Source organism: Brachyhypopomus gauderio, chromosome 14 (assembly GCF_052324685.1).
Source record: "Brachyhypopomus gauderio isolate BG-103 chromosome 14, BGAUD_0.2, whole genome shotgun sequence".
In the NCBI taxonomy this organism is placed as follows: Eukaryota; Metazoa; Chordata; class Actinopteri; order Gymnotiformes; family Hypopomidae; genus Brachyhypopomus; species Brachyhypopomus gauderio.
In genome coordinates this window covers 10,195,649-10,221,028 of record NC_135224.1, presented here as the reverse complement: position 1 = coordinate 10,221,028, position 25,380 = coordinate 10,195,649, and the positions used below count along the sequence as shown (strand labels likewise).

At 40.7% G+C, this 25,380-nt stretch overlaps 2 protein-coding genes across 2 annotated transcripts; one reads left to right on the top strand and one right to left on the bottom strand.

The window, feature by feature from the left end:
* Positions 1-169: 169 nt before the first annotated feature.
* senp3b (SUMO specific peptidase 3b) lies at positions 170-5,101 on the bottom strand. Its single transcript, XM_076973275.1, has 11 exons — positions 4,945-5,101; positions 3,395-4,120; positions 3,061-3,228; positions 2,595-2,706; positions 2,316-2,463; positions 2,178-2,225; positions 2,002-2,079; positions 1,622-1,759; positions 1,394-1,477; positions 925-975; positions 170-714 (listed from the first exon to the last, which is right to left on the bottom strand). The coding sequence occupies exons 2-11, from the start codon at positions 4,080-4,082 to the stop codon at positions 604-606; spliced, it is 1,626 nt and encodes a 541-aa protein (XP_076829390.1). The 5' UTR covers positions 4,083-4,120; positions 4,945-5,101; the 3' UTR covers positions 170-603.
* Positions 5,102-10,102: 5,001 nt separating this feature from the next.
* tnk1 (tyrosine kinase, non-receptor, 1) lies at positions 10,103-24,733 on the top strand. The gene is made up of 14 exons (XM_076972205.1): positions 10,103-10,251; positions 15,176-15,366; positions 15,536-15,606; positions 15,688-15,879; positions 16,348-16,500; positions 17,525-17,802; positions 18,189-18,315; positions 18,497-18,643; positions 18,930-19,024; positions 21,044-21,262; positions 21,427-21,491; positions 21,701-22,161; positions 22,652-22,747; positions 22,828-24,733. The coding sequence occupies exons 2-14, from the start codon at positions 15,207-15,209 to the stop codon at positions 22,975-22,977; spliced, it is 2,214 nt and encodes a 737-aa protein (XP_076828320.1). The 5' UTR covers positions 10,103-10,251; positions 15,176-15,206; the 3' UTR covers positions 22,978-24,733.
* The last annotated feature ends 647 nt before the right edge of the window (positions 24,734-25,380 follow it).

Below are 25,380 nucleotides of genomic sequence, written 5' to 3'. Positions count from 1 at the left end.
CAGTTGGAGGGCCTTGACGAGCAACTCAGAAAATGTATCAGGAATGAGCACACAAATGACTTAGTAATCAATAAACAAATTCTAGTTTTCACACTTTGCCCTACAACAAAAATATACAAAGTGTACCAAGGCAATCACACAGTGAACAGCAATCTGACAAGGATCACACCAGTGTTCATATGACATTTATTGAAAGAAAGAAAAAAAAAAAGAGAGGATGGGGGACATTTTTAGATTTGCACGTTGAGTAGCACATCACTCTTCCCAACACGTAATAAAAAGCATAGCAACACCGTTACAAATGGAGATGGGGGTGCGGGTGTGTGGGTGGGTGGGATTGTTACCAAAAACAATCTACCTCATTGATGAAGCCAAAACATTTCCTAGTCAAGATTTCCACATATCAACAAGGTAGACTTTAGAAAAGAGATTGGCCTCCGACAACCACAAAAACAAAAAACAAACAAACAAAAAAGAAAACATTGATACATAAGAAAAATGAAAAGGTGGGTTTGAATATGCGATGTCCAGTTTAAAGTGTCTCTGTACTTTGGACAGTCCGTTTCCAGAAGTAAGTTTCTTTCTTGTAACCGTCCACAGCCATCACAGTGAGAGTTTGCGGTGACAAAGCTCTTTGTACATGAGTCTCCTCAGCTTAGGCATGTCCTGCTGACTGAAACTGAAGGGCTGCTCCAGTGCCAGACACTTGCAGTACTGAAATCAATAAAGAAGTATGACGAGAGTAAAAGTGAACCAGTTGAACACCTCCCTCAAGAAAAAGAACAACCACGCTCAAAATGCATCTGTATTGCTTCTCCTAGCATTATTTTTCTTTACTTTTAATAAGTGCTGAACCACCTCACAACGAATCGAAAATATTCCTATTGAAGATGGTGAAGTGTCAATAATTATAGATGAACTCACCTGAAGGACGAATGCCCCGCAATCACTGTCATTATTTTGTCTCCCTACATTCTGAAGACAAATACAACCTCTGTTAACTTACAAATATTGTCTCTACAACCATAAAGCACCCATGATTCATGTCAAGCCTTCAAATTAAGCATTCACGCTGTTTGATGTAATGCTAACTTAGTATTTGGAGTAATTTCAGGATAGCAATCATTAAAAATAAATAGAAATGATATCAGAAAAACTTTAATATGTAAAAGACAGCATGCAAAAACAACAGAGCTGTTAATACAAAATAGACTTTCCAAACAACACATTTCATACATGACTTCAGTCTTAATTAATTTCTACATGGTCTTCAGCATAATCCACGTTGCCTGTTAGATAACATGACATTCAGGACATAAAAAGCATACTACGCAGTTTGCAGACATCAGAGTCCCCCAAGTAGTAGGCAGTGGTCATTTTTCATATGACTTACCATTTTAAAAAAGCCTCTCCACCCTGTGAGAAAATCTCTCTGTTGTTTTAGCATAGCTTCTGCCTGGAGGTACTTAAAAATATGCTACACAGCAAAGAGAAGAAAGAAATTTAGTTAAAAAATTTCCACAGACCAAACATGCAGTTAGGTTAAATGTCATTGTTTGGTAAATTCCGTGGAGCACATTAATGCCAATTTCAGACAAATGAAACCACAAGATGTCCTGACCTTGGGACAGCGACGATTAAGGGTTCGTTGGGAGTCAAAGTAGGTGATGAAACGCCGTTTGATATCCACGGATACTAGTGACCAGTGCACTTCCAGATGAATGGGAATCAACAGTAGGTCCTTGCTGAAGATGTCAACCTGGATCAAAACATTCAGTAACAACATACACTTTGCACATAATTGTACATGGAAACCAAACAGAAGGCATCTAGATTAAAAGGGGTTATATGATGATCCAACAGAGTTTCAAATATTGGCCCATAAAGTACAACCTGTATTATCGGTAAAAAAAAAAGTAATCTAAATGATGTTGTAAAATTCCTTTATAACAACATTCTAAATATTTGAAGGGAAAACAAGAACAGGAGAAAAAGTCTTACATTTTTTGTCCACCGTTTAACACCATCATAACCTTTAGTTCTCAGCTTGTCATAAAAGAAGCTGTTGAAGAAATGAACCTGAGGGAACATGGATACAAGCACATTTTGATAATGTCACAAAGGGCTACCGTGGACATACTCTAAAAGGCATGAAAAGACATTTTATTACTCATCACCTTGTCAGGGACCGAATCCATTACAAGATCTCCATACATGTTCATGACCTGGGAGGAAACACAACAGATATAAGGCAGTGCTGGGATGGAGATGTGGTGTAGAAGGACGATCATGTTTGCAGGGGGTCCATACTGCACCTGGTCATTAAGCCAGTTCTGTCCATACAGGGTGCTAAGGTCATCCATGGTAAGAACGTGACGCTTGTAGTTTACACTGAACCCTCGTACCATGCTCGTACCCGGTGACCTTTGATAAGACTGGATAAGCCGCAGCACCTCTGCCCGTCTGAGAATCAATCACAATCCATTTTTGTTAAATGCAAATCTTCACAGCAGTGATTTGTGCGTTCATTGGTTTGTCAATATGTCCATGTGTTCTTATCTATATCATATGAATATATATTTGGTTTGACATACCTGTGAGGCTGTGAGAAGATCTCACTGAAAACCTCTTCCAGTTGTTGTACAATGTCATCAGCATGTATAGGTATCAGACTGCCATATTTGTGGAGCGACTCATCCAAAATTCCTGGCAAAGAAATAAATATGAATATATTTGTATGGGACTTGAATATAAATAACTTGTGTCTGATTGTTGCCTCTGAAGTCTGAAATACTTTGGGGGCAGACTAAAATCAAGCTGAATTTTTAAAACTACATTAAGTGATCTGTAAAGTTGTTTGGATCCAAATTAACTTGTACAAAATTGCCTTTTAGGTAACTAATTGGCAAATACAGTTATCTTAATCCAAAATATGAATATGCACCTTATTTTTGCTCTGGTATTTTAAAATAAAATAAACAGGCAATGGTCAAAAGCTGTTTTTCTCTCTCCAGGGTCAGTTTCCCAATAAGGAGATGGTAGACCTCCATCACTGCTTACCTTGGACATAGGACACATGTTCTTCTGTGAGGGCCATTTCCACCTTTTGAGTGGTGGGCTTCATACTAAGCACTGAGGAGAAATCCCTGACGTCAGGTTTTCCAACACTGACTGTTAAGCTGGACTGTGAAAGGCCATGAAGACCATTCAAATCACTAAATGAAGGTTCTGAGGAGAAAAGGACATGTTTACCATGAGATATTGCTTAAATCAGCAAGTCGAATACTGACCAGTGTCTTCCGTTTATACTTTTTGTTAAAAGTCATTGGCTTAAATACTAATGAGCTTCTATAAAATATTAAGAACTAGTTCAGCTTACAACAACATCTCTTACCGGTTTGGCTTCCATTTGCAGTCTGCAGGGCTAATCTACGCACTGGATCCCGCCTTTGTCTGCTTGAATAAAGACTATACTGGCGCCACCGTCTTGCCCGCCTGTGCCCAAGCGTGCCTACCCACAATGCTCGTTGCCGCCATGTCTTCCAGTTCTGAGCAAGTCGGAAACGCAGGCCTGTACAGGCACGGAGCCTCCTCCATCGCTTTAGCCTCTGTTGCCTGAGCCCGTGAAGCCGAGCCCGGAGAGGGCTCTCTGGAAAGTCCATGGCGTCGAGTTCGATTTGCTCTTTCTCTGAAGGTGACAGCATCTGGTATTGCTGCATGTGTGACAACGAGTCATGTGGGACAAGCCAGTCCACTTCTTCATCCTCATCTTCCAGTGGAGCACATTCAAAATTCATCTCTTCTGCATCCTCCAGGTGTTCATCTTCAAAGTCCTCCTCCTCATCCACCTCATCTTCATCGAAACCATCCTCTTCACCCATTTCATCCGGGTCCATGGATTCTCCAGTCCAATCCTCCTTTTGGCTCAATTTTATGTGCATGCTGCTCTGAGCACTGTGAGGGGACTCGGAGCCCAAGAGATGTCCGCCTGCCATACCTCCATGATTTCCCTCGTGGCTCACATTCAAGGAGAGCTCTCCCTGCCAGCGGTTATGAGCCAAGCTTGCCCCACCGTCTCTCATGGTCCACGGGCACCCTGCTACTTGCGCCAGCTCGCCGTCTGCAAGACAGGGCATCACAAATAGCCATAAAATACATGTATATTGAATTAAGAGCATCAAGTGGTATTTATACAACCCAGACAACATCAACGGTTCCAAGTGACAAGCTGAGATGTCGTTGCTCTGGAGACGAATAAGCAAGTTGTAGATTTACATAGTTTGAGCAAACTAAAGCAGGATGTTTACAGACGATTATTTGTTAGCACAAATACCCTGTTATTATGTATTTCGATTTTAAACAAAGGCTTTCGATTTTCGAATAAGTATTGTGCTGAAGAAAATGTTTAAATATTTATTAAACATCATAACAGGTATTACGAGAGGTAACGCTACATAAATATTTGTCGTGGTCTTCCACATGCTCGTAGGCAAACAATAAAAAGCTATCAATACTACAACTGAAAAAAAGTTCAGTGATTTTGCGTTTTTAAAGGTGTAGAAAAACATTTTTTGAGTCGACTGACGCAAAAAAAACAACAAAGAAATCTAAAAACTGGCTAACAAGCGAGCTATCCACCCAAATTCAGATTATTCTCTTAACAAGTTAGCTAGCATTTAGCCAGCAACCGAACAGCATGTTTATAAATATTTACTACGTACAACGCCAGCTTGGATAAATGGATAAATATTTTTTGTTGTGCATGTTATATCCACACAGTGATAGCTGGCAGTAAACGCATGACCCACTAAGGTATTTGATCGTTGCTACGGGGTGTTAATAAACGTGCAAATTAACCAGCTAGCCAGCTACCTTAGCTCGACAGCTAACCAAATAAAACTGATATCACAGCGTAGTTTTTATCTCTATCGACTTAATACTCACCGTCTGCGTACAGATTCGTAGAAGTATCAACAGGAGCAGTTTTGCCGAGTGGTTTACTACGTGTTAAAGATTTTTTAGCAAATTTGGCATTGCGAGGTTTTCATCTTCAATCAATGAACACCGTCGCTTTCTTTCAACGAACGTATGACGCGGTTCCTGAGCGTCTATTGATGACGTCAGGAACTCTTTTAGCGCGTTCGTGAATTGTGACGAATTCACGAAGTTTAACTTCGACTTTTACCATCTGGTATATAAGTATTATATAAGTATCAGACACTTGTTCTTGTAGTGAATGTCCTTATGGTATAGCCTACTACATGGGAAGTCAGGCATATTGTCATGAAACCACTTAAAGCTCATTACCAAATAACAGGAGATCCCCAATAATCCCACCCAAATTTAAGCATGAATGAATGTCCCTGGTTTGTTTGAAGATGTGGGCATGTCCCACTGGATAGGTACCAACTAGGTCATGACATACACTCCAGAGAAGGATGTAGTGTGAGGATGATTCAGATGCCAAGAATCAGGCCTGGATGGACAAGCATGGTGGAAGGAGGCTATCAGTTCTGGGTCCAGGATTTGACTCACTGGCACCCAGCTCTTCACCATGCCACTCCAAGTCCACCAGGTACTGGAGTCGTTCCTAATGTCTCAGAGAGTCCAGCAAGGTGCTTATTTTGTAGACAGATCCTCCGTCCATGTTGAAAGGAGGTGGAGGAGTGGAAGAGTCATCTGCAGCATCGAGTGGACTCTGATAAAGTGATGCAGTGTTGGATTGTCTAAAGACCTATGTACTTAAGCTCCCGTTTACTGACAGGTGTCATCCTGCCATCTTTGGTCGCCATCCACACCCAGTGTCCTGGTTGGTAGGTAGACGTTTTGCCTTGCCTTTGGAGCTCCTTTATTTTGAATACAGAATTGGCCATTTGGAGTTTCTCAAGTGTCCCCTCCAGGTCCTCTCAGACTGAACAAGACCTGGACTGCCATTTGATCATAGGATGTGAGATTCCTTAGATACAAGCATAAATGAAGCTCCAGGCGGCACTCAACTGACATAAACTCCCATACGATGAACAGTGTTCTCCTTAGTAGTTCTCTGATGTTCCTTAACAGTTCAAAATGCCAGATGTGCTGGAAGAGCAGGTCTGTTGTCTCTGACATCATCCATGTTTATTGAATTAGATCCCTGTAACAACAATGTAATCCCAATGATTGTAGCCAGATTTAATTGTTTAGGTGTGAATTTCCCAACCATATAACTATTTTAAGTCTAGTATTGTGACCACAGCACCATAAATCTCAACTGTAGTACTGTTCATCATTAAACATATTCATTCCATCATATTCCATTCAGATGTGGGGCAGTTTTTTAACAGCAATACCAAAACTCTCAATACTAAATTATGCTTGATTCCATGAGAGAAATTTTAAGTGTCACAGCTATCATGGGAGACAGTAGCAAAGAGGCCCATCATCTTTTCATTTGCCTCCTCAACCATTCCAGATCCTTTTCAAACAAAGATACAGCTTTTAAAGTTTGTGTAACATTAAACTTAAATATCTGTTTCACAATGATCCTTTCAAATGTTACTGACAATCATAGAGTATATTTCAAATGCAGAAGTTTTTTTTGTCCGGTAATCAATAGTGCACCTATTAATACATTATCTAAGCTTGTGAAGGAGATGTGGAAAATGTCTTTTTTGTCGCCTGAAAATAAATAGAGATCTAACATCTCCAAGAATGAATGAGAAGCCTTTTACATTTGCTTAGATTAGAACAAAGAAAAACTAGTCAAACCTGCTGATAAAGGTGTGGGTGTGGTACTCACGAATAAAACTGATTACACTACAGGAATCCAGTAATTGTCAGATGAGACCTTTTGCAACAAATTAACTTTTGACTCCACCAGACATTTCAAAGGAGAAATTGACACCTTTCTTGACAAGGTCTATACACATATTTCTTTCTGCTTCTGAAAATGAATATCTGGCATTTAATATTCTTTTAATAATATTTAATATCTGGCTTTTTATTTTCTGTTAAGTGTAATTTACTAAGTCACTTATACAAATATCAGGTACACCTATTGTGCAGACAAAGGGTCTCTGACTATGCCTTTGTCAGTAGTTGTACAGTGGGGAAAATAAGTATTTGTACAATAAGTAATTGGTCAGTCACCAATTGTGCAAGTTCTCCCACTTAAAAGATGAGAGAGGCCGGTAATTGACATCATAGGTAGACCTCAACTATGAGAGACAAAATGTGAAAAAATTTGAGAAAATCATTTTGTCTGACTTTTAAAGAATTTATTTGCAAATAATGGTGGAAAATAAGTATTTGGTCAATAACAAAAGTTCATCTCAATACTTTGTTGTATATCCTCTGTTGGCAATGACAGAGGTCAAACGTTTTCTGTAAGTTTTCACAAGGTTGGCACACACTGTTGCTGGTATGTTGGCCCATTCCTCCATGCAGATCTCTAGAGCAGTGATGTTTTGGGGCTGTCGGCGGGCAACACAGACTTTTAACTCCCTCCAAAGGTTTTCGATGGGGTTGAGATCGGGAGACTGGCTAGGCCACTCCAGGACTTTGAAATGTTTCTTACGAAGCCACTCCTTTGTTGCCCTGGCAGTGTGCTTGGGATCATTGTCATGCTGAAAGACCCAGCCACGTTTCATCTTCATTGCCCTTGCTGATGGAAGGAGGTTTGCACCCAAAATCTCACAATACATGGCCCCATTCATTCTTTCATGTACACGGACCAGTCGTCCTGGTCCCTTTGCAGAGAAACAGCCCCAAAGCATAATGTTGCCACCCCCATGCTTGACAGTTGGTATGGTGTTCTTTGGATGCCACTCAGCATTCACTGTCCTCCAAACATGACGAGTTGTGTTTTTACCAAATAGTTCTACTTTGGTTTCATCTGACCATATGACATTCTCCCAATACTCTTCTGGAACATCCAAATGTTCTCTAGCAAACTTCAGACGTGCCTGGATATGGACTGGCTTAAGCAGGGGGACACGTCTGGCACTGCAAGATCTGAGTCCCTGGCATCGTAGTGTGTTGCTGATGGTAGCCTTTGTAACGTTGGTCCCAGCTTTCTGCAGGTCATTCACTAGATCCCCCCTTGTGGTTCTGGGATTTTTCCTCACCGTTCTTGTGATAATTTTTACCCCACGGGCTGAGATCTTGCGTGGAGCCCCAGATCGAGGGAGATTAGTAGTGGTCTTGTAGGTCTTCCATTTTCTGATTATTGTGCCCACAGTAGATTTCTTCACACCAAGCTGCTTGCCTATTGCAGATTCAGTCTTCCCAGCCTGGTGCAGGTCTACAATTCGGTTTCTGGTGTCCTCCGACAGCTCTTTCGTCTTCACCATAGTGGAGTTTGGAGTGTGACTGTTTGAGGTTGTGAGCAGGTGTCTTTTCTACTGTTAAAGACTTCAAACAGGTGCCATTAATACAGGTAATGAGTGGGGGAAAGAGGAGCCTCTTAAAAAAGAAGTTACAGGTCTGTGACAGCCAGAAATCTTGCTTGTTTGTAGGTGACCAAATACTTATTTTCCACCATTATTTGCAAATAAATTCTTTAAAAGTCAGACAAAATGATTTTCTCAATTTTTTTTCACATTTTGTCTCTCATAGTTGAGGTCTACCTATGATGTCAATTACAGGCCTCTCTCATCTTTTTAAGTGGGAGAACTTGCACAATTGGTGACTGACTAAATACTTATTTTCCCCACTGTAGATGTGCTTGTTACTTGTAAAAACAAATTGATCTATTTTATTTCAAAACTAAATATCTGTTGAGGCCCAATGAAACCTTGAATTAGTCATACTTCATTTAGCTGTTTATACATGCTACTGTTATTGGATTCATTTACTTGTTAATGTAGTGGATTAATGGTTCCTATATTTAATTGAACCATTGACAGAGTTTTAGGCCTTGTAGTGGTTAATTGGATTACTAAATAGTTCTATTCACTGCCATAGGTCCTTATTTATGGATTTGATGTCTCTGATTAATTACACCACAGGGTGTAGATAATATACTGGATAAGGTTTCTTTCTGCCAGATCTCCCTTTGCACTGATAAAAGTTTGGTGATTGAAATGTTTGCCGTGTTTTTTTCTCAACGTGTGCACTGGTCACTCGGTTATGCTTGTGATAACCACTGGCAAACAAGATCTATGAAAAGTGACAGGAAGTGTGACTTGAAGCATTTGTGGAAATAGATAGTAGCCTACATAACTTTAGCCGGTGGACGTTCTAATTTTAGCAGAATGCTAAGTGATGGCAATAGTAGTAGTAATAGTAGCTAATTTTTTTTTTATTATAGCAGGATTTTATCTGGGAAAACACTACAGTAGAAGACAATTAATGAAAGCAGAGTGAAAATGTGAAACTGAAAAAAATAATGAACCATTAAAATGTATGTGTTGTCAATGTATGTTCATGTTATCAAGATCATGTAATTATTAGTACATGATCTAATTAGTAATTATTAAGTCCATGGTAACAGTAGGATAGTAGGCTTGTATTTGCTTAATGTAATAACTAATATTTATTGTTGCTTAACCTGTAACGATTACAACATAGTAGTGAAATACTTTAGCACTGCTTGACTTAAGAGTATTTTAAGCTCCTGCATATCATCATGGAGTCGAAATGGCAGGGGCCATGTGTTTACAAAGTTGTAAAACAAAACCAGCCATTCTGTGTAGAACTAAGAGCTAGAGGACAAAAATGTGTGTGTGTGTGTGTGTGTGTGTGTGTGTGTGTGTGTGTGTGTGAGCGCGCGCGCGCGTTTGTTTGAGTGGGGGGTGGTGTCTGTGAGAAACTATAAAATTCCGGTAAGACTGGCAGAACCAGGTCAGGTAGTTATGAAACAAATGTGAATTCAAACATTCAAGCTAATTGCGAAGAACTACAACATTTTAAAGACTTTTTACTAGATTTCCAGACTTTTTGCGCTTACTACCAAGCGCAAATTTAATCCATAAATTAGTTCGAAGTTTTAACAAACAATAAAAAGCCCAGGTGTGCATTCAGCCAAAAAGCCAATAAAAACTGTTGATGCAGTGCACCTTCACAATCTACAGAAAACACACTGCTTTGTAAATTCGAGTAGGTTAATCTATGTTTAGCTTGCTATAAGGCTGTAGGTTACAGGTGGATATGGGCGGAGAGAGGAGGAGGCGGAGTGGACTTGAGGAAGTTTAGGATATTCTGGCGAGCGGTCGGCAGGCTGGTTTTGGAGAATTCGTGGAGGGCTTCCAAGAGCTGAAGACATTTAGTAAGGTAAACACTTGACAAGAAATACAAATTCCTTACGGACAACCCACTCGTAACGGAACGTGTTAACGTCTAAAACGAACTACTAGGTATCTAAATAATATCTGGGAGCGGCGGATTCGAAGCGTTGCGTAGGCCTAAATAAAACCGTGTGGCAGGTTTTAAGGACAGAGCCTAGTACGCCTGATATGTATATTTTTTGGTGAGGGAGGGGATGTATTTCAAGGATCAACTCCACATTCGACTTACTAAGAAAGTTCGCTGGACATAAACTGTAAGTACCTGTCGTTTTGAACAGCCCACCTTGTCCGACGTGTTGCGCGTTTGTTGACGTCACGGTATGACAAAGGTGCCTGTGGGCCTTGTTTCATGGTTTAGCAGATCAATTTAGAAAATAGTGTTTAATTTTATATTTACTAATACTTGATGCCGTTCCCTTTTATTTTATGCTATGTGCATTTTAAAATAATTGTTTTCTTTAAAGCACCAACAAAAATGAAAGTGTTACCTATGTGTTTCACCAACAAAATGAAAGTGTTGCCTATGTTATGTAATGGGCTGTAAATAGTAATATTTTATCATTAGTTGCTAGCAAGAACATTTAATGTATAAAACATGCTAAATCTAATTAATATCTGTTTAATTAATGTCAATGGCTTTTTTGACAGTAGTTACACTTTCACAGTACATTTATCAAAACAAATATTTGCATTTAACTGACTAAATTCATCATTAGAAACAATTAGTTTTCCTGTTGGGTTATAATGCTTTTAGATTTAATTTCCACGAGCAGAGATTATTACCACATGAGTATCATTACATGAGAATATTATCACATGGATACATAAGAACTTTCGGAGTGGCCACATGAAAAGATAAGACATCAGTAGCTCAAAATGTGTCAAACCTTTCATAGGTAAGAAAGAACACCTGATCCCTAATTTTATTAAACAGTGAGAGGTATCAAAAACAGCAGTTGACCCCTCACTACAATCCCAGCAGTGCTCACATTTAAAATGTTACTTGTTACCAATATTATAGTAACCAATAATCATTTTTGGTAAAATCTAAGATGGATATCACAACCATATGGGATATTTTAAGTTGAGTCTCTAGATAAACATAATACCACAGTCCACATTTGTGAGAAATAAGAAAATTAATAATTTACTTAATCAAATAAACTAAAATTATATTTATTTTATGAAAATTTAATGTTGGAGAGATAATTGATTTCTGTATAATGTATAATATACATCCTATACTCCTTGTATTTTATTATGAATTGACTAGACATAGTGTTGAAATCCTAAGACATGTTGATATTGAATCACCCATAGCTAGCTGTTCCTAATGTCCCTTATTAATATTCCTTAAATGTTCCATTTTGACTTAACACACCACACATTTTGCAGGCTTGTAAGCACTTGTAGATGTCTTAAGACACACCTGCAATCACACTCACTTTGTTCCAGAACAAAGAACCTTGGCATGTTGGTTAATAAACAGTGCGTGCTGTATCCTTCAACAAATGTTGAAGATTCACTACTCAGAATGGAAGTATGTGATCTATGTGATCAAATGTTTCTGAACGTTTCTTTTCTGTGTCTGCAGTTTTTGTATGGCTGTTTGTATGTGTTTTGGCCATAGATTATGTTGAAGCTTGAGCTGACAAACTATCATGTTGACAGTATATCCGAAACTCTGTTTTCTAACTCAAAGCTGCTTCTCTTGTTATGGGTGTGGGTATATGGGTGTAGTCTTTGGGAATTTTATTTTGACTCTTGGTTATCCTATACCTGCCTGAACTAGCCCCTTTATTTTGACTCATTCTCTGCATACACTAATTGATTTGTCAGTTGGCTTCACTTAATAATTTACCAGAAGTTTGAACAAAAGAATGCTACACCTCTGCACCGCTACATTTCGGTGCTTGTGGAGGTAGCCCTAACACACTGACCTGATGTATCTAATGGAAGGGGCCACATTTTTATGTCGAAGACCTGTCTTCATAAGCAAGAACACAAGCGGCTTTTAATGCATGTTCAGTGCGTGAAAGTCAATATGCAATCTGGCTTGTCGTTTCCATCCTGGAAATTATTGTTGGATAGAATATCCATATATTATAGCTTCATCTTTCGTCTTGTGTTGTAATAAGATAACAAATCCTCCACTGTGCAGAGGATGTTTTTATTATTGTCCATGTCTACCTTGGCATTTGGTCTCTTTAGTGACGTCCTATGGTTCTCATGTTCTAGTAACGTTTTACAGAAATGCACTAAAGTGGTTCCCCTTTTTCATTTTAAAAGCTTTTGCACACGCACAAGTCTTGACCACTGCATATCCAGTGAAGCATTAGTGTGGGCTTTAAATGCCAGTAGATTACTGTTTCCTTCAGAGTGCAAGCGTGCCGTGGGTGTCTGCCGTAAGAGTGCCGTGGGCGTCTCGTCGGCCGCAAGCGCGCCGTGGGCGTCTCGTCGGCCGCAAGCGCGCCGTGGGCGTCTCGTCGGCCGCAAGCGCGCCGTGGGCGTCTCGTCGGCCGCAAGCGCGCCGTGGGCGTCTCGTCGGCCGCAAGCGCGCCGTGGGCGTCTCGTCGGCCGCAAGCGCGCCGTGGGCGTCTCGACGGCCGCAAGCGCGCCGTGGGCGTCTCGACGGCCGCAAGCGCGCCGTGGGCGTCTCGTCGGCCGCAAGCGCGCCGTGGGCGTCTCGTCGGCCGCAAGCGCGCCGTGGGCGTCTCGACGGCCACAAGCGCGCCGTGGGCGTCTCGACGGCCGCAAGCGCGCCGTGGGCGTCTCGACGGCCGCAAGCGCGCCGTGGGCGTCTCGTCGGCCGCAAGCGCGCCGTGGGCGTCTCGTCGGCCGCAAGCGCGCCGTGGGCGTCTCAGCCGTAAGCATTCACCTGTGGGTGAAGTCCTTTTATGTGCCTGTTGTTTGTTTTGCCACCTTTAGCTAAAGCTTCTTCCTTGTCTTGCATTCTATACCTAATATCATTCTTTGCTTCCTGTTTGTTTTGTTCCTAAATTGAGTTTTTGTCTTCACTGAATACTGGAAATGAATTTCAGTTGGCAGTCTAGGTTCATTATGCATTACTTTTACAGCATTTAGCACACAGTCTTGTTCAGAGCAACTTACAAAAAGTGCCTTCTGGTCTCCATGGAAGTGATCTATATGCTAGCACATTAAGATAGCATTAAGTCACAACCAGGGCAAAGAAAATGCACACAACATAGATACTTTAAAAAGCATGTAAATAAGTAAGTGAAGGATTAGTAATTGAGTGTATGAAGTGCCAAGGGATAGTTCATGTGCCTCTTTAAGAGGTGAGTGTTCAGTCTACATTTGAAGAGGGCAAAGGACTCCACTGTATGGACAGGTAGTAGAAGTTAGGTGCTATTGGAGCGAAGAGTCTTGAGGTGTGTTCAAGATGAGCTGTACTTGGGTGTGTTAAAGGGTGTCTGATATGTTGTGTTGTGAAACTAGTGCTTTCAGGTAAGAGGAAGCGGGTAAATTGTTAGTTCGGGTCCGGGTTGTAAATCTAATGTGGGTGACTACAGGAAGCCAGTGAAAGGAATGCAACAGTGGAGTGATGTATATGAAGGTTGAAGCAAAGAATGAGCAGCAAAGAATGAGCCTTTTAGAGCAATTAGTTATTTTCAGATTTATTTAACCTATTATTTAAAACTATAGCTCAAATGCTATGTTGAAGTTCATATAAGGAGAAATGAATCAGGAATAGGCTATTTTTATTACTGTTTTAGTACGTACTTCTTATGAATGCTGGTTTGGTTAGAGGTGTTTTCCTTGTACACTAGCTCCCCCTGCCAAGATCCTAAAGGTGATGATGCTTGTGTGTTGTTCCTGCATCCTTGGGAGGTCCCTCACAACAGACACTGGGTGGCATAAAGCAATCCATAGCAATCACATTGTTTTGACATAGCCGTGAATTAGAATAGGTGTATTCTCTAGCCTCTCAAAATGAAGTGTCACAAAGGGCATTATATGTGAATAGAATTAGGAGCTCATAGATTTGTTATTAAGGTAAAATACATGTTTTGTTTCAGTCTTGTGCTGCTAACGTTACATTCTGAGACAGAATGAAGCTGAATTAACTGACTTCACCAAAAAAACCTTTGTATACAGAGTAACACTTTTTAAGTGCAACCTCACATTCTGTTTAAATGTTGAAGTGATAGTAGAAGTTTTTTCAAGCAAGCACACATTACATTGTTGGGGTGGTCTGGTCTCTTCAGGCAAGAGGTGATTGGTAAAGGAATAATACTCTTTGGAACTTTGTCCAAACTTTTTACTGGTAGTGTAGAACAAAGTTAACTGAATGTATATTTCGGATTAAATTTGCTTCTAAGACAAATAGAAATAATGTCGATGGCCTATATATGAATTTTTTTCACCAAAACAGCATATACAGTATATAATAGCTAATAATAATTAATACATTAAAAATGCATTTTAATTGCCTCCTCAAAAAATGCATATATTTTGCCCCTCAACCTTCAAGTGCTCAGCATACATGAGAATATATTCAGGGCATCACAAGCCTCATGAAGCTGGTTCAGGGAACACCAAGAACATCCCGAGCCATTCCAAACTGTCCAGGTCTGGATGGCTCTGAAGAACTTTACAATCTACAGCCACCTCTTAAACCATCTGTTTTGGCTTAACATAGCATTATCTGTTATTTCATGTTTTTGATCCCTTTACTGTTTTTCTAAAATGTAGAAATAAAAATTAACTAGGTGTGTCCAAACTTTTGACTGGCAGTGCAGACTTGTGATTTTTAATCATTACACACTTATATTCACTTAATCTCATGAACATCTTCTTGGTCATTATTTCTCTTTTAATCTGGGAATTCACCAGGTCCTAAATCCTACCAGTGGATCTTCTACCAGCACTACCTGTCTCTGTTTCAGATTGACAGCTGTGCTTAAAGACCATGTAATTATGATGGATCAAGACACTCAGTGGCTGTACAAGCTCTTGGCGGAGGTGCAGCTGGAACGGTTCTTCCTGGGAATCCGTGACAGACTCAACGTGACCCGCATTGAGCACCTGGACTACGTCAAGGAGTCTGACTTGGAGCAGATCGGCATCAGTAAACCAGGTATTTACTCCCTGATTTTGATTGTTTTCATATGACCTTGAAGATGAAGACGTGAGCCAGATGTTCTTCAGAACACTATTTATAAAATGATTTCATGTAGGTGAGGACTATACTAGTTGTTTAAAGCTTCCTTAATACAGTTGTTTATCTTGTGCTTTTGTGTTAACAGGACAAAGACGATTATGGGATGCGGTCAAGCGCTACAAAACCAACATGCGACCACGGTCGTGGATGTCCAAGGTACACTCTTGCATTCTCATGAGTTATCTCTTTGGCATTGGCCACACTATGTGTCAATCATTCTGTCCAATACCATAACAGGTCTTCAGTGGGGGGCGTGGCCCAGAAGGAGGTGACCAGTGGAGTGTTGGTGGGTCTGGCCAGGGGTCGGATGCGGGACGAATGCTTACCTGCCTTATCCAGGACAGCGAGCTTGTCTTTGCGGAGAGGCTGGGATCAGGTTCCTTTGGTGTCGTGAAGAGGGCGGAGTGGCACACGCCCACTGGACGAGTGGTGAGAATCTTGTTTGAAGTTGTTTTACCTGACAGCAGTAAGCACTGCCTCAATCTAAGACATAACATGAAATGTTTTTGCTGCAATGCTGTACTGTGATAGACTTCCCTAATGACATCATACTTCTCATATATGCTTCTCTTTAACACTACAATGATAACAACTTTTGCTTTGTTTGATATATGTCATGTCTCAATGGAACACATTGCTTTCTAGCATTGTATCAAGTAGATTTAACTAAAAAATGAATGTATACGATTCTTTTCAAAGCATTGATAAATATGGAGATGTCATTACGTATTAATTATTAGAGGGATTATTGGAATCATACTAATGACCTCTGGGTCCTAGACTTTATACTATATTAGTATAAGTATACTATTAGTATACTATATTTATACTTTATACTATATTATGCTTTTTCTCTCTCTTTTCTCACTTAACCATCTTTATCATACATCATACTAGCTGCCTGTAGCTGTGAAAGCCCTCAGGAGCAGCATGTCCAGGGGGGTGGAGGCAGTGACAGAGTTTCTGCAGGAGGTCAACACTATGCAGTCTCTGGACCATCCAAACATCATCCGCCTCTACGGTGTGGTCCTCACCCAGCCTCTAAAAATGGTGAGGTGATTTAAAGTCAGTTTGACATCATGATCACTGCTAACCAGGTGTTTGATGGAATAGCAACCCTCTGAACAGCAACCAATCTACAACCTTACATCTTCACCAACTGAGTGCATTTCCAACCAACCTTCATTTGGAAATGCCATACTCTAGGTCACATGTGTCAAAGTCAATTGATTATCTATGGCCCCCTGGATGATATTTAATTACTATTAGAACCGGCCCGCAGGCCACAGCCACCCGCTGGTGTTTTGCACGCACAAACACTACATTCCCCACAATACAACGGTAGCCCGCGCGCTGTCGATTCGCGAGGTCGTGCACCTCTCGAATTTTGTAACTTTGCGCGCACCAGCACGTTAAACTTAATTAAGTTAAATATTTATACATATATTCGAAATGATTCGAAATAATTTGCTTTTTATTCACATTATTTAATGGTTGTTTTTTTAATTGTTTATTTTCCAAACTCCCAATCTTAACGTTTTCACGTTCAAGAGGCTCGTATTTGTTAACGTAATACAAGAGAACTGTTCAGTCAGACAGATATTTGTTGTGAAACGAAGTAGTTACAATTTCAAGCATTTTCAAGTACATTAGCCTAAATTCCAGCACTTTTCAAACCTTTATTACTTTATTCATTTAATGTACAGGACATGTTTTCTTTGAAGGAAGTTTGTTTGTATCTGTTTGCTTGTTGAAAAATGTTTTCACTTGAAATTACTGACAGATCCATAAGAAAATATTGCTTTATTCATTTAAGCATTCAATGATATACACTGTGTTATGTCTTGGTTCAATAGGCTATGTGCAATCATTTCAATATGTTTTAATAAACATTGAACCAGTCCGGCCCTCGGCTTGTAGCAAATTTGGTTTTTTGGCCCTCAGTGTATTTGACTTTGACATCCCTGCTCTAGGTCTTTCCTTGAAGAAGAGCAAACCAGCTTGACAAACCAGCTCTAAAATCACATTACGCTCGTTCCTTCTTCTCTCACCCATGCGGTCCTGTTCACCTCAGGTGACGGAGCTGGCCCCGCTTGGTTCTCTGTACGACACCCTGCGTTTGCGTCAGGGCAACTACCCGCTGGGCCGCCTCTGGCTCTTCAGTACCCAGATCGCTACGGGGATGGAGTATCTGGAGGCCCGGCGCTTCATTCATAGGGACCTCGCAGCCCGGAATGTTCTTTTGGCTTCCAGAGAGCTGGTGAAGATTGGAGACTTTGGCCTGATGAGGGATCTGGGCCAGGACAGAGACCACTATGTCATGGGACCCCACAGACGCATCCCATTTGCCTGGTGAGGGGCTAATGTGTTTTTTGTTGTTGTTAAACAGTTTATTAATTTGGATGACTTGGAAGATGTTGTAGGATCTGGAGAAAGTCATGAAATTAGCCTTGGTTAATATCAAGGGGAGCCTTTTGTCAGCCTTTTGTACAACATTGTACACCAGACCAGCAAAACTAGGACTAGGTCAGAAAAGAGTAAACCTCTGTCCCTCCAGGCCCTTAAATTAAAGACTCCAAACAGTAGCAAACATATATGTATATTTTCTGATTTGAAAAAAAGTTATTTTACATCAAGCCTCAAATGTGTATTCACATTGTTACAAATTGCCAATTTGCTAAATGCTTATCGAAGACGTGTTGATTCCATAGCCTGATCTCTTCCATGCTCTTCTTCAGGTGTGCACCTGAGAGTTTGCGCGTGGGGTCTTTCTCACATGCTTCAGATGTCTGGATGTTTGGGGTCACACTTTGGGAAATGTTCACCTACTGTGAGGAGCCCTGGCTTGGGATGTCTGGGAGACAGGTTTGTGTGTGGCTCTGTACTGTACCTACAGACATTCCTCGCCAGAACGAGATCGCGGAATGAGAATTAGCCAAACAACTTCAAGTGACTTAAAATACGACGAAGTGGTCACTAGATGTGCTCCCATCTAGCGGAGCTTGTGCACCTTCAGCACATGTGAACTCGTGTGCGCTGTGTGCAGATCCTGTATCGTGTGGAGCGCGAGGGCGAGCGACTTCTGAGGCCGACGGACTGTCCCCAGGAGATCTACGGCGTGATGCAGAAGTGCTGGGCCTGCAGCCCGTCCGATAGGCCCACCTTCAGCCAGCTCAACTCCCTGGTTGCTGAGGTCAGTGCCTGAGGAACACCAAAGCGTTGTCTGAATTAGCTCCACACCTGATGCACACAGGATTTCAGGAGAGGGGTTTAGCACTAGCACTCATTATGCATGTTATGCAAAATGTCTGTTTTTTAAGAAATTGAGGAAATTAATCTTTTTAAAATAGAATTTCAGAACACATATCACAAACGTCATAATGAAAGACTTAACATAAGCACTTTGGCTGCTGTAATTTATTAGCTTGAGGTTTGCATGCTGGTTGCCTGTACAGTTGTCTTCCATTTTTCTTGCATAGGCTCATCCTAAGGAGGTCCGTGCAGTGCGGGATTTTATAGCTCCCAGAAAGCTCACATTACAGACGGATGACCTAGTGACCGTCATAGATCATGGGTAAGTAGGGGGACACATTAATAGAAGTGGGAGGACCAGTGCTGGACAATGTGGAGAGAATGTTAACTAGCTCCACCCTCTTAGGCAGCGGTCAAATTAGCCTCTAGTCCTTTGGGCCTCCTGCAATGATCTGTGAAGTGGGCCTTTCAAGAGCAACACAGGGAATGCCAATGTTTGCCCTGCGTTGGTTTTGTTTGTTTCCTAAAGCATAGGTTTTAGATCCAGGGAACCTAAATATGTGGGTTTTTTTCTTTTTAGATTAATCTTGCTCGTTCTGTAAGCACATCTACAAAGTATGTCGTATGAATATCGTCACAAAGTCTAGTAAATTAATAGTTTATTTTTACCAGATTTTGTTCAAAGTCAGATTTATTTATATAGTGCTTTTTACAAAATATGGTGTCACAAAACAGCTTAACACATGCTCGTCAGTACTTGGCTAGCTATAAGCTTTTATTTTGCATTGAAGTCTATAATTAAGTCTAAAATTAAGACTTATTTGCATAAATCTTTTCATTTCTAGTAATGAAATCAAATCAGTAGGTTCATTACTAATTCTCCCTCCTTGTGCCATTATATTATATATGGCTCCGCTTTAGTAGCACAGCTGGTTGTTAATCAAGCATGCTCATTGGGAATATTGGTCCATGATGAGATCATTTGTTCGGTATTACCAGTGTTTTGTTTCCTTCACTGAACTGAACTGAAGTTTATAGTGTATGGAGGAATGAAGTAATGCGGCCCCTTTCAAAGAACTTAAGGTCACTTTACAGTTAAATGCATACACCTTTTTACATCCAGTCACACGCCCAGTGAGAAGCAGCCACTAGTTGCACTTGGTGTAATCTCAAATGGAAACCTCAGCCACCCAGGGGACTGGATCAGGTGCAGGGAGGAGAGAGAGGACAACACCCAACACAGAGCACCATCCACGACTGAGCATGCACGTTCACATGCACACACCCTGAGAACTTAACCAGACATTCATAGACACACAATCTTTTACACACACATACCAGGACATTTTATTAGGATCATCAATTAACTTAACCTCCATGTTTTTGGACTGTGGGATGAGACACAGGGGGAACATGGAATCACCCTGATAAAGACCTGAACCTATGACCCTAGTGCTGAGAGGCAAATGTACTAACCACCAAGCCACCAATATAAACAATGCACTATCCCTCTCACCACCCCAAATTCTGCCCTGCTTTGGCTGTATCTCCATGGCCCTGGACTACTGTTACCAACCATCAAGAACTTTAGAACTGAATAGGAATTACATAGAGAACCCGTGTATAGAAATGCATCCAAATGAGATTTATTTATCCATCCTAATTGTTGTTATGGTGACCGGCATCGGCCAAAGGAGGATGGGTTCCCCCCCTGAGTCTGGGTTCCTCTCAAGGTTTCTTCCTCATGCTCTTGGAGTTTTTCCTTGCCACTGTCGCCCATGGCTTGCTCACTGGGGGCTTGGACTTGGATGCTTGTAAAGCTGCTTTGTGACAACTGTTGTAAGAAGCGCTATATAAATATATAATAATATAACCATGCCTCAAATTCAGACTTTTGTGTTTATTTAAAACACGGTGAAAACGGTATAGTATTAAAATGTCTATATGATGCCAAAATATAATGTTAACCTTTCACCAAAATTTCAATTAAAAAATGCAAGAAATATGACCTGCATATGTGAAAAGACAAACTAACTTAAATTGCAACAGATGTTTTAATGCTGCGAACATTTATGATTATTACAATTATTAGATTATTCATTCTTTGTCATCAGCTATAGGATTTTTTTGTCTCTTTTGTTTGTTCTTTTTTTTTTGTTTTATATTAAGAATAAAATCCATACGAAAACCAACAATCAATCAATCAAAAATGTATTATTATATTACTGGTTATAGAAATTAATTTTAAGCCATGTCCTTTTGCCACTGAAGTGAACATGCAGAAGAGCAAACGTGTGTTTTGACTGGCTGTGCTTTTCTCTGTTCTGTGTGTTCTGCCCAGATTGGAGTTGTGTGAATGGAAGGGTCAAAACCAGAGGACGCTGAATGTGGGCTGGTTCCCCCCAGCCCTGACGGCCCCTCTCGTGTCTTCTGCAGGTGGAGCCGGACCCAGTCCCGCTCCAGGTCTTATCTCTTCTCCTGTCAAAGGCACCTTACAGCACACAGGACATGGAGATTTGAAACCAGAGTGGACCTGGGGAACCCCAGAACGGCTCAATGAGTGAGTGCTGCTGGTTGTTTCTTAACAAATACTGGGTAATTTGACCTAGTGAATGTGTTTAAATTATGTACTGTTTTTACTTGCAGTTATGAAAACTTATAAAAAAGATTTTTTAAAGACTTTAATGGAATTTTATGTCTTAGGACTGTCGATCATGTTTTCAGATTTAGAAACGCGAGGCTGCCTATGCCGAAAGAGAAGGAAGGATCCAATCTAAAGAAAATGGCAGGTTAGAGGAAGCATTACTAAATGCATCTCATCACTGCTAAATCTTCCCTTATGCCATGCTCAGTAATGTTTGTTTCTAAGTGTGATCGTGGTTTATTTGGCAGTTAGCATAGGATTTCCAAATTCCTGTGGAAACTCCGTAAGTGTCTATTTTTCAATCATAATTTTTCCAGAACAAAAGGCCTGATCCAATCTGTACATTTTCTCTAGGCATGTCTCAAAGTCTTGAATCAGTCTTGGGCATCTCTCAGATCAAGGATGAGGGTGGTGGAAGCCTGGCTCAGAGAACCCACATGCGCAAAGTCATCCCAGCTCATCAAAACCAGGACCCACGGAGGTTTAGCGACGCCAGTGGCACCAATGCCCCTCCACGGCCCCCGCCCCCCAACATCAAACGCAAGCCCCAGATGATGCGTGATTGGAGGGGAAACCTTGTACCTGGTCCCTGGCCTTTTCCTACCCATCCACCCCCACAGTTCCAAGTACAGCAACAGGGTTTGGGCGTTGGCAACCTCACCAAGATGGCCCAGTTGGCCAAGTCGGCTTCCCATCTAGACAGTGGCTTTGAGAGGGAAAGGGAGAAGGAGAAAGAGCGAGAGAAAGTAAGAGAGAGGCTGAAGGAAAGGTATCCACCACAAGTAGCCATGGATAAGGAGGCACTCATATCACAGGTACCATCACCCGTCTTTGGAATTCAGCCTACGTATTTGCCTTGTTGATGCCACCGACTATTGAGCTGTTTAACCCAGCAGCTGGGCAATCACAATAACTGAACCACATGTCATAAATGGGGTTTGTTGCTCATAATTCTCGTTTAACCCTAACGGAACAATTCTGGGAACATTTTTTTTTTCTATTTTCCAGAAATGCTAAATGTAGTCTTTCAGCCAAACATGTTGGGCGTGCAAAGTTTGATTCTTTAGTTAGCTTTAGAGCCCTTGTGTAGCTAACAAGTAAAGGAAGCTTCTACTCAATCATTAGTATCTTGGCTGAGCAGACTGCATGCTTAAGTCATCATACATTTCCTGCAAATCGTAAAATTATCTTGAATATGTTTATATTTGGGGTATTGGAGAAATTGTCTTTGTTTGCATTACTACTTTTTAATGTTGAATAATTCTGTGGTGGTAAAAAAAAAAAAAAAACCCTGTGATTGAAAAGGTCCAGGAGTCCGTCCATGGAGTGACCATTGAGGAGGTTCAGAAAGCTCTACAGCGTAATGACTGGAATCCAGTGTTGGCACAGCAGCAGCTGAAGGTGATAATGATGCTGGCCTTCACATCTTACACATTCACGTACGCCTCACTATCACTCACGCACTCCTGTCATTGTGTTAGACGGAGCAGCTCTACCAAATGAACCAGTGTTCCCGAGAAGACTGCCAGAAGATCTTGGCCCGCTACAACTGGGACCTGCAGGCGGCGAGTCGCTTTCTCATCCGCATGTGGAGGGATTCTGTGCCTGAGAGACGTGGGGACAGGATGTAGAAAAGAGACTTTGCTGAGCTCTGTCTACATTGACCATCCTGTGGTGGATTTCAGTGTAGCTTCACAACAATTCAGGTGCTAAAAGTTCAAGATGCCTTGGAGCTGAAAGGGAGCATCTCTCACCACCTTCGATGACGCCTAAGGGTTATCGACAGGATCACCAACACCTGCAGCACTAGAGTAGCGTAATCCAACAGTGCCTTGAATCAACGCAGAGCACACTTTTGGTAATCCCTATTTATATTACCTTAAAAATGCAAGATGGGAGTTGGGAGTGTGGCTTAGAAGAGCGACAAATGGCTGGAAACACTTTGCCATTTCCTGTTGCCCATGAACTGTGTTGTACATCTAGGAACGTTTATCTCTGCTGTATGTGGAAACCAATGACAGGTTCCACTCCATTTACCTACTCTGGAACGGCTGACCAAGGGACATGCCTTGTGAAAGATGCTTCTTAAATTATAACAAACCCAACCGACTCATCCAATGTAGGTTTACAATATATTTTTATATTTATATTTTATATTTTTAAAGAAAATATTGTAAACCTACATTGTCCCATACCACCTGAATGAGTGAAACATGTATGGTACCTAGGAGTTTCAGATCTACTGTACAGTGCTAAGAACAATTTCAATTCTGTTTAATGCTTATAATGAAGGATTCTTGTTTTTTAAGGAGGACAAACGGGAGGGTGTAGTTAAGAAGATTACTGTCGCCACAGTGCAGTTTCTTACACTGTTTACAGTTTTATATGCAAATGTTTTATTAAAGTATCTTTTATTGAGAATCTATTTAATAGGTTAACATAAATATACTTTAATTAATGTTCTGTATTATAATGTTCTGTATTTGACCAGTTAATGATAATAGTGAATTTGTGTTCAAAACCCAGTTGTAGGATGTCATCAATTCCAGGTCGTTAAAGTTGAATGAATTGAGTTTTATATTTATAGTGCCTTGCAAGAGACCCAAGGTCTCTTTACAATTAAGAAACACAATTTACATATTTGCATTTATTTTCTAGACTTTACATCTACTTTTTTTTACTATTAGTAGCTGTAGAAAGATATACTACAGAATTAGCAGAAATCTAAAACTGCAAAGAATACTTTGTTCATTCACTACCTAGATATTCTGGAATATTAGAAGAAATATTTACATATGTAATACCCATGAAATAAGACATCCAGTGTAAAGCCACTGAAAAACAGGTTATCCCTGTACTCGCGCACAAAACTAAGTTCAGTCCAAAACCATGGCAACTTGTAGGCCTTATTCCAAATTTAGAATCTGTGGAGTAAAATTACCAGCCATGTGCAGCATGAGTTATCTGATATGAGACTCACTACTATTCACTACTGTTCATTACTGCACCCGCTCCTCATCAACTGGGATTCACCATATTCCCTCTGGGAATAACGGAAGCCATCTTAAGTGCCATTCTGTCTGTGTGCTGCATGTGAAACCCTTGGTAAGAGTGAGGGATCGGATCAGCGGAAGTGTCCACTTCAGCTGTATAACTACAGAAATCACTATGGTTTCTATTTCAAATTTTTTAACTAAATGTACTGGAGCTTGGGGCATTAATAAGGTCAGTGATGAGACATCTGACATTTCCCACACCTCATGCACACAGACTTGTTATCAAAACTCACAAAAGACAACAGATTGCAGGGCCTTGAAAAACAAGGAAATTTTTCACAAAACAAACAAACAAAAAAAACAACTGTATTAAACATTTCAGCTCAGCATATTCTGTGACTTTGTGGGTATTTCATTTAGGCCTTCCTCTTGGGAAATTTCTGTGTATATAGAACAGTCATACAAGTGAGTAACATGCTTAATTTCTCCATCAGTAAACCATCATCATACTTGCAACATAATTATATTACAAAGAAATCGTTCAATTTTAAGACTTTCCCCATCAGTAAACCAAGCATCTGCACTGTAAGCCTGGATAAGTTGAGTTTACTTAAAAATATGAGTAAACCGGTTGCCTTAAAAATGTAAGTAATGTACAATGAAAATGTAAGTCAGTATTACTTAAAATATAAAGTTGGTTTGCATCAAGGGTACAATGATTGAACTTTTCTGTACTTGTTATCCTAATCACTTTACCCATTAATTCTACTTACATTTACAGCATTTGGAAGACGCCCTTATCCAGAGCGACTTAAATTTTTATTTCATTTTTATACAAGTGAGCAATTGAGGGTTAAGGGCCTTGCTCAGGGGCACCTCAGTCATGGCCTCAGGTCTGGGAATCGAACCCACGACCCTCCGGTCACAAGACCAGTTCCCTAACCACCAGGCCATGACTGACTACTTAGTATCTTGAGTTCAAGAAATAAAATTCCTACTCATCTACACACCCCACAGGTTAAAAAGCTTTACACAAGC

What these genes read in the sequence shown, in the direction of transcription:
- senp3b (XM_076973275.1), bottom strand. Translation starts at nt 4,082, where the DNA reads ATGAGAGACGGTGGGGCAAGCTTGGCTCATAACCGCTGGCAGGGAGAG. An exon ending in TGCAAATGGAAGCCAAACCG is followed by an intron (nt 3,229 to 3,394) that starts GTAAGAGATGTT and finishes TTTTCTCCTCAG; the next exon opens with AACCTTCATTTAGTGATTTG. An exon ending in ATCTTCTCACAGCCTCACAG is followed by an intron (nt 2,464 to 2,594) that starts GTATGTCAAACC and finishes ATTGATTCTCAG; the next exon opens with ACGGGCAGAGGTGCTGCGGC.
- tnk1 (XM_076972205.1), top strand. Translation starts at nt 15,207, where the DNA reads ATGATGGATCAAGACACTCAGTGGCTGTACAAGCTCTTGGCGGAGGTG. An exon ending in TCACCCAGCCTCTAAAAATG is followed by an intron (nt 16,501 to 17,524) that starts GTGAGGTGATTT and finishes TGTTCACCTCAG; the next exon opens with GTGACGGAGCTGGCCCCGCT. An exon ending in AGGAGGCACTCATATCACAG is followed by an intron (nt 22,162 to 22,651) that starts GTACCATCACCC and finishes GTGATTGAAAAG; the next exon opens with GTCCAGGAGTCCGTCCATGG.